Raw genomic sequence first — 9,267 nt, 5'->3', positions numbered from 1 at the left:
AAACAAGAGACCAAACAATGCAGATGAGCTGAAGGCCACTGTCAAAGAAACCTGGGCTTCCAGATCACCTCAGCAGTGCCACAAACTGATCACCTCCATGCCATGCTGAATTGAGGCAGTAATTAAAGCAAAAGGAGTTCCTAACAAGTATTGAGTACATGTACAGTAAATGAACATATACTTTCCAGAAGGCCAACAATTCACTTAATTTTTTTTAATTGGTTTTATGAAGTATTCTGATTTGTTGAGATTGAGGGTTTTTGTTAAATGTGAGCCAAAATCATCACAATTAAAAGAAACCAAAGACTTAAACTACTTCAGTCTTTGTGTGTTGAATTTATTAAATACACAAGTTTCACAATTTGAGTTGTATTACTGAAATAAATTATCTTTTCCTCGACTTTCTAATTTATTGAGAAGCACCTGTATTGTTCAATAAACTTTTCTTATTATTTTCAATGTAGCATAAACTGTGCAGCTTAATATTTCTTTTTTCTTTTCAGGTTTCTTTTGATTAATAGAAAGTTTTTTTTGTTTTTTGTTTTTTACAGCATTTATTTGAAATAATCTTTTGTAACATTATACATGTCTTTAATGTGACTTTAAATTAATTGAATGCATTTAAAAGTATTAATTTCCTTAAAAAAATAAGAGAGAGAGAGAGAGAGAGAGAGAGAGAGACTGGCCCCAGTCTTTTGAACGGTAGTGGTGTATATCTTGTTTGAGATTAGTAATTTGACTCTTTAAGACTAAATGTTTTTAAATGGCAGACTTCAGCCTCATTGTCTGTATAATGTGTTAAAACTTTAATGAATGCATTGTACAAGCCAATATATTACTCAGCACCAGCCAAACAAGTTTGTCTGCTGATATGCATTACTCAGACAGAATGAAATCTCAGATTTCAATTTATGAATCATTTTATTTCTGATGCTAAAGGGCTGTTATGGTGTGCACATGACATCTGTTGCGCAAGAGGCTTCAGTCTACACCCTTAGAAATGACATCTACATTACTGAAGTGGCATATGGAATGTAAAAGAAAATGCATTTATACATGTTTTTACATTACATATGCCATAATAACAACATAATAGCGGCATAATAACACTCTAGTGAAAAAGTCCTTCCCCTGATGTACTCTTACAACAAAATCCACCAGAATATTTGTTTAGAACTCTTTTGAACTGGATTTGCTTGTGAATGGTGCTTGATCTCTTTTGATTTAGATGAGATGACTTTTACAGGAGAAAGCAATATTATGAATAAAGGACTATATTTTAGTCGCACGTAACACTTTGAAGTTGAGAAGGTCTTGATGCATTTGTTTATTATAAACATGCAGCTATTTAATCTAAAAAATATGTTCATTCCTGGACTGGTGTTATGTGAATCACTTATGGATTATTTAGATTTCTATCAGCTATTTGGACTCTCATTCTGACGCCACCCATTCACTGCAGAGGATCCATTGGTGAGCAAGTGATGTAATGCAAAACTTTTGCCAAACTGTTCCTATGACCAAGCAAACTCATCTACTGTACGTCTCGGATGGCCTGAGAGTGAGAACATTTTCAGCATATTTACATTTTTGGGTGAGCTTTGTAAGCTCTGATGCAACATTTCATTTACTAAGAACCAGTAAAAGCAGTGAATAAAAAGAAAAATAGACATACAGTAACTCGGGTATTGTGGTTTACATACAAAAAAGTGACATATTACTTTACTCCAGCACACAAGCAACACTGCACACAAGTACTTTGGCAACTTTTTGACTACAGACTATAACTCTCAACTTAAAACAACTTAACTGGCACAAACTTCTAAAAACTAGAAATACTCCAGAATAGAAGGAGTGGAAGCACCATAGATGAAGTCAGGCCTGGCAATGAAAAAGAGGGTGTAACATTAAACGGATGTTAGCGGGGCAAAGGGGCGCTGCGGCACAGACATGAGCAGTAATTTTATCTACACGGCCTGTATATCCTGCTGAAACTAATATGGCTTTGCTCACACCACACAAACGGACCCCTCCTTAGGGCTGCCCTACATGTCTCTTTACTGAGAGAAGGGACCTTCGAGATCGGGCCGGAACATGGGCAGTCACGGCGGTTGGCGTAAGAGCCCTGGGCTTAATTGGCAGTGTGTGCTCGGCTGGAGACCATTGTTCAGGTAAAAGAGGCTTAGTATCGTTGCACGCTAACAGCACAGTCTGCTTTGACACGCGTACGGAGCGTAATCTCAATGGAAGGAGGGAGCAGGTAATAATGAGATAGAGTGAAGCGGGGAGGGGATGGAGGACCCCTGTGAAGAAGTTAAGGGCTCGGTTGACTTTGTTTTGACTTTTCATTGATGTATGATTCTCAGATAATTGGCTTATCATTGTTCCACAGGTCCAAGGACCCCATAAAACTATTTTAAACATAATTCTGAATTTAAAAAAAATGCAATCTGTTCTCAAACTCATATTCACTCTCAGGTTGGCAAACAACCAAAAAACAATCCACAGAAACAGAGCTGAAAAATCAGACCTGTCAACAGACAGAACATCAGACCTGAAAAAAATAAATAAATTCTGCTCTGCCAGCAGACTGACTGATAAACAGTTAGAGCACCTGACAGCAAAGGACAGAGGCCGTTTGAGGTAAGACGAGAGTGACAAACTGCCATTCATGTCATATTGAGGCACCTGACAACAGCTCCGCTCTTAATTACCCAAGCTGCCTCCTCTGATATAGTTAACACATACACGGGTGTTGGGTGCACCAACACACACACTCATTTCACACTCCTCAAGAGTGGACTTTCTTCAATAGACTCCCATCTCTTGCATATTCTACCACACACTTATATATTCTGTGGTTTGTATCATAATTTTATATATAAATTGACATGAGCTCTTTCCAAGTCATAGTGTACATGAATGTTACTTCATAGTATGTTTGACAACCTAACAGTCCACGTCCTGAAGCAGCATTCACAAAAGGTGATCAAAATGCAGGTTCACTGCACTTAAAAATACCATTCAAAGGTTTGATTAAATCACTTTTGATTATTTTAATCCAGTCATTATTGAATAATTTAATGCATCCTTGTATTGATTTGTTTGGAACTATAAATTCATTAATTGTGTGTTTGCAGGTTATGCAGGACTGTTTAGGAAAAGTTTATGTTTAAGTTCAGACATCATTATTTGTGATTGGAGCACATTCTGTCTGTTTTCTATCATCTTATTTATAATCACAAATAGCTATAGCTCACATACAAAGATTAGTGCACACTTCTGCAGAATTTGAGCTACTGGGTTTTTGTATCTCTGGTATCAGGACTATGAGAGAAAGAGAGAGGGTGTGAATGAGGTTGGACAGAGGTTACAGATGAAATGACAGAGCTTTTAGCCTGTTTAATTGGCAGTTACAGTTAGTGAATTAAACACTTTCACCATGTCCCTCCTCTCCTGCCTCGACATCTCAGCTCCTTTCTACACACAGGCAAAGCTGCTCACGAAACCTGCATAAAGTCATTCTGAAACCCTGCAATTAGTGCCCACAGACCTCTATACATCTAAATGGGGACATGCCACAGACCTCTATTGCTTTTTTATATAAAGCTGATAACAATTATTTATATATTATTTATAATTATTTATAATATATAATTATTTATATATATATATATATATATATATATATATATATATATATATATATATATATATATATATATAGGGGAAACACTTTAAATGAAATACAGCACCAATGGTTGTCAAATTGTGCTATATACAATCATAAGAAGAACCCATTCTCCTCCTTAGATTTAAGATATGCTACTTCACTCTCATATGTTTGCTATATATGGGAATTGGATGCAATGACAAAAGCTTCTGAATCACATGCTTTCCTAGGTCAAACTTATTATATACGGTGTGCATATATATATATATATATATATATATATATATATATATATATATATATATATATATATATATATATATATATATATATATTCAGTATAATCAATACATCTATTTTTTTCTAGCCATATAGCTTCATTTGGTGATGTCTTCCAAATCAGGTGCAAAGTACAAAACCCACGTGAACATTAAAATTATAATCTTTCTGTTTCATTTTGAATAATAATAAAAATAAATAAAATACTGACACAAATGCTCAGAAGTGTGTTAATATGTCACTCTGTGGTATGCAACTCTCATTTAACTCCGTGAGAGGGGGTCATGAACATGTCCTTTAGCTCGTTTGGTTAAATTAATTCATCATACTTCTAAACTATCAGTTGAACAATTATACATTAACCCACTAGACAGCGCGCAGCACCCAGATGCGCAGAGGAACCATCTACCTCTCCATCCCAAAGCAATAAAACCTTGCGCGTGGTGCATTAGTAGTACAGTCACGCATCGCTTTCTGCTCGAGCGCTTGCTCATTGCGCATCTACAATCCAACAGTTGAACGCGTCACGTCATCAGTTTGACAGCTTCCCAGCGAGTCAGGTTCCCGCTGAGCTCTGGAGAGAGTGTCAGAGCAATTTGAATCAAGTTTTGCGCACTTGTCTCTCTAAGTCTTTGGAGAGCTCGCACCTACCCGTGCCACCCTGTCCCAATAAGTGGTAAGTGCTTCTTATTATGTATTCACCTGTTAATGTAAAGCAATTGGTTGGCTGGTTTTACGCGCACCTGCGAGAGTTTTTTTTTTTTTTTTTTTACTGGGTCTCCGAGTACCATGTGCATTCATCTTGATGTTTACATGCCTCTGATACACTGACTTATTAGACATGCATAATTATTGCTCAAAAGCAATGCCAACGCTAATAATGACCCAATACAAGGAGAGCTGGCTGCTGGAGTCAGTGTAACACGTGGGTATTGTAAGGGGCATAAAACATGAAACGGATGTCAATTTTAATAAATCATTGAATAATAGCTATGTCAAAAGGCGTCTTGCTCTTTGATATGGAGTTTTTTTTGGAATATTTTTTTTTTTTTTTTGCAGTTGCACATGTTTTTGTCAATATAACAATTTTCCTATTCATTTATCGTGACAGAATCATTTGTGATTTCTATTATGTTTCTTTTTTTTATAATAATAAATTAAACTGGATTAATCAGATAGCCCTATTAAATAACAATACATTAAAAATGCAAATAACTTTTCACTGCAAGTTGTAACTTTGGCACCATTTTGGAGACTGACGTTTACAATGTAAAAACTGTGATGGATTTTGTAGAGCACCATGCTGTCCTGCCAAGACCTGAGCTTTGCAGGAGGGCAGCGCTACGACTACTCCGCCTCCACGTCAGCTGAAGGCAGTGTTGACGATTCCACAGCAGCGCTCGTCTCCCTCTGGGAAGCCGGTCCCCTGGACAACGCTGCCCGCCAGCACGAGCCGCCTCGGCGGGGTAAGTCCTGCAATATGCCGCGACCAGCGGCGCGAGAGGCTTCCCGCCTTGACAAACTGGATTTTTTCCATCTCCAGTGTCATCGGCCCATCTGGCCTGACCAACTGTCACCTCAACTTCAACGAAACAAACAGGTATTTAAACAGATTGAAAATAGATTATAATATACTTATTACGTATCCAAAGCTACACATTGTTAATAATTGTGCTAAAAAAAATAAAAAAAAAATTCCCCATAAAGCTTCAAGATACCCTAATGCAAAGAGAAGAAGAGCTGGCCAGACTGCAAGAAGAGAACAACAAGCTCAAGGAGTTTTTAAACTCATCATATGTTAAGTCTTTAGAGGAAAAAACAAAGGTAAGAAATCTCACAACTTATTACATATCTTTAGACTATTGTGTGTATCATGTACACTGTAAAAAAAAGTCAGTAAAATATACAGTAAAACACCGTCAAATTCCAACGGTAATGGAGCGTAAAACCAAAAACTTCATTTTACTGTATTAAATAGATTGAATAACCGTTAATTTTGAGACTGGATAAAACTTTGTTTTTTTACTGTAATAAAATGTTGAAATTATAAATATTTTCTGTGAAAACAAATTAATATGCATACATTTTACAATTAAATATTTTAATGTTGAAAATGTCTGAAAACCTTAGATTTTACGGTATTATTTGAGTAAAACTACATCTTTTGGGGTTGTGCACATTGGAATTCACAGTATAAATCTGTAGATTTTTAAGCAAACAAAAACATCCATTTTTACAGAAGCAAGATGTTAAAAAATAGGGTCCACCGTAATAATACAACCAGTAAATACCATTTAAAAAAAGCAAATATCAGCAGTAAAAGACAATAAAATTGATAGTATTTTTTTATTTTAAAATTCAGATACTGATATACAGATTAAAAGTTCACTGTTAAAAAAAAACTGTCAAATTTACGGTAAAATACCGGCAGCTGTGGTTGCCAGGAATATACCGTGAAAAAAATGTGGAATCTGTAAAAGACAATACGGTATACTGGTTTTGTACATTTTACAGTAGACAACGTATTTTTTTACCAAAATCATGGTAGAAAAAAACAAATATATTTGTCAATTATACAGTAATTTTATGTAAAAAATGCAACTTTCCACAGCTTTTTACGGATATTTGCAGTAAAAAAAAGTTATAATATAATAGTGTGTCATTTTTTTTTCTAAAACTAACAGTTTACAGAGAAGGATTATCTATACTGCATCCATTTTCGTGTGTTGGTGTGGACGGCCCTTTATTGTCGCTTATGTCAATATTTTTTTTTATCAACTCTTACATTCTTTTTTCCACTTTGTCCCTCTTCAAATCACAGAGACTCCTTTCTAACTGCAAGGTTCCAGATGGTCCAAGACATCGAAAGAGAACTTATGATTATTTCCAGAACCTGAGCAAGTTATTTCAGAACGGTGAGGGGAAGCAGACTTGCCGCAATCTTTCTTTAGAATTTTGCTCCGCTGAAGATTTGCCGGCCACCCCACCTCTAGACTCATGGATTCTAGAAACTCTTGGCCTGAGAGACGAGAACACTGTTGACCCAGAACACAGTTTCAAAACCCCTTCTTTCAGCTGTCCAATCCCTACAGAAGATCCTTACAGTACAACAAATGTGAACAATGCAGTCGGCTTCAGCCCTAATGCCGAGGCATGCTGCGATTACAGCAGCATCGTAGACTCATCGAGCAACTGCAGTCTGTACACCTCCAGTGGCTACAGCACATCCCAGAGCTTGGGTTCAGATTATTCAACCCTTGACCCCTCTGCTCTATACACCATCACAACTACAGGCTCACTGGTCAGCTCTCCACCATTGATGACCATCGCTCAACACTTCACACCACCACGAGCTGCCTCGACTCCATTACATCCCCAGGATGTAAGCCCGGGTCCATACTACAACACACCAGGCTGTGATTCCTCCAGTCCACCAGGGGGCAATAGTCAACTTTTCTCCACACCTCATGTGTCCCCTAGCAGGACAGACCTGGCATTTAGCATGTCACTTAGTCCACAAAACAGTGTGAAGACACACAGTTTCCCTCAAGGACAAGCTTTTACACGTAGAGATGCACAAGGGGGATGGAACTTCACCTGGGTTCCTAAACAGTGTTCCTAGAGACATTTTTGAGGATTGATAACTCAGCCTGCTCCATATTAACAAGAAACACAAGAACTCTTCACTTTTACAGGTGATATATTATATATTTTGAAAGCTTTGTGATTTTGTCATGAATTTGTATATAGGGTTTTTATTCATCGTGATTGAAAGGCTTTGATATTGAATGCACGATTATGACTGAATTCTTTGAAATCAAACCTTTTTCTAAGTAAATGTTTTATTTTTTCCAAGATTTTGGTACTTTCAAATTGTAAAAGAAAACATTAAGACTCACCCCTTAAATTAACATTGTCAACACCCTTTTTTTTTTTTTTTTTTTTTTTTTTTACAGATTTTACAAAGCTGTCTAATACACAAACACAGCATATGTCACTAGATTTAAGACACCTGTATCAAAAACATAATAGTGCTACACTATTAGCCCTAACCTCTCATTCCCACAGCTGTCCAGCTTTCCTTCCCTCCTTTCCCTATCACTTTCCCTCCCTCTGTTACTCTCTAGTACATCTTCTCCATTTTCCTGCCACTGTGAGACAAAAGAGAGGGCTGGCTAGTCTCGAGGGAGACTTCCTTCCTAATCTGCACTGCAAGTCTGAGACCCCCATGGGGGTCTAAAACGGGATACTTACACCCCTCTATCCCTCCCCTCTGCCCAGTCTCTTACTCTCTGCTCTGCACTCAGGGAGCTGGGGACGGTAGGGAAAGTTTGGGCCTTGAGTTAGCCATGGAGAAGCCAGGGTGAGTGGTCTATCTCTAATAACACGGTTAAGCCCCCTGCAGATGGCCTCCAGATTGAGAGCAGGAATGAGCACCTTGAGGAGTCTGGAAAAAATGGAGACAGGTTGAAGAACAATTAAAAGGAGACTATACATGGTTGGGGGTGAGGAAAAGGAAATGTGTTCAATACATAACATTTACCTACAATAACTAAATTGTCATTCTGCAATTCAATATTATACATAAAACGTACATATACTTGCTTATATATTTTGTCTCAGATTAAACAATAGCCTGTTCCCATTCAATCTCAAAGTTTTGGACATTCAACTCAATGGAAAATAGAGTGCTGCAGTGATAAAGCATATTTTTGTAGACCAAAACCCATAAACGAGTTTGCATTTTAGCACTTCAGTGCTAAATCATTGTTGGGGGAACCGGGGTGATGCTTACTTTTGTGTTTGCCTACATTTGCATCACTCTATATACAGTACAATGGAAAGGACACCAAGCCAGCCAGCCAGAGCAGCGTTTTAATTTAGTTAAACAGATATTATTTTGCTTTTCTAATTTTACATGCAAGTATGTAAAGTATATCATTCAGTCACTATTTCATATTTATGCCGTTGTTCTTTCTCCCTTTCCCCCCGTGATTTTGTCTATATCGCGAATATAAGACGACCCCCCCATTTTTTAGGACAAAAAAGCCTATTTTTAGGACAAAAAAAACTTGTCTTATATTCGGGTATATACGGTAATTATATATTCAATAGTCATAATATTTAACAATATTACTGTTTGTTGTTGTATTTTTCAAATCTTGAAACTTTGTGTGTGTGTGTGTGTGTGTGTGCCTATATCAAACAAGTAGCCCTCAAGACTATTTTATCCCTTCAGGGAGCCCCCACTCACAAAAAGGTTGGAGACCCCTGTCATAATGAGTAATTCTCAGAGAAACAATTCACAGTTCAGT

At 37.1% G+C, this 9,267-nt stretch overlaps 1 protein-coding gene across 2 annotated transcripts; it reads left to right on the top strand.

Moving 5' to 3' along the window:
• The first annotated feature begins 5,251 nt into the window (after nt 1-5,251).
• On the top strand, nt 5,252-7,979 carry LOC132123194 (geminin coiled-coil domain-containing protein 1-like). Of its 2 annotated transcripts, XR_009426467.1 has the most exons (4): nt 5,252-5,552; nt 5,660-5,776; nt 6,774-7,647; nt 7,909-7,979. XR_009426467.1 is itself a non-coding variant. In XM_059533767.1 (3 exons), the coding sequence occupies exons 1-3, from the start codon at nt 5,253-5,255 to the stop codon at nt 7,572-7,574; spliced, it is 1,218 nt and encodes a 405-aa protein (XP_059389750.1). In that variant the 5' UTR covers nt 5,252; the 3' UTR covers nt 7,575-7,878. The 2 variants fall into 2 exon arrangements, 1 of the variants encoding a protein (XP_059389750.1); XM_059533767.1 differs by lacking the exon at nt 7,909-7,979 and having other exon boundaries at nt 6,774-7,878.
• Nucleotides 7,980-9,267: the final 1,288 nt, after the last annotated feature.

This window comes from Carassius carassius, chromosome 41, assembly GCF_963082965.1.
Source record: "Carassius carassius chromosome 41, fCarCar2.1, whole genome shotgun sequence".
In the NCBI taxonomy this organism is placed as follows: domain Eukaryota; kingdom Metazoa; phylum Chordata; class Actinopteri; order Cypriniformes; family Cyprinidae; genus Carassius; species Carassius carassius.
Note: the sequence above shows the minus strand (reverse complement) of the source record. Positions and strands in the feature narration are given on the sequence as shown.

What these genes read in the sequence shown, in the direction of transcription:
- LOC132123194 (XM_059533767.1), top strand. Translation starts at nt 5,253, where the DNA reads ATGCTGTCCTGCCAAGACCTGAGCTTTGCAGGAGGGCAGCGCTACGAC. An exon ending in AACTTCAACGAAACAAACAG is followed by an intron (nt 5,553 to 5,659) that starts GTATTTAAACAG and finishes TTCCCCATAAAG; the next exon opens with CTTCAAGATACCCTAATGCA. An exon ending in CTTTAGAGGAAAAAACAAAG is followed by an intron (nt 5,777 to 6,773) that starts GTAAGAAATCTC and finishes TTCAAATCACAG; the next exon opens with AGACTCCTTTCTAACTGCAA.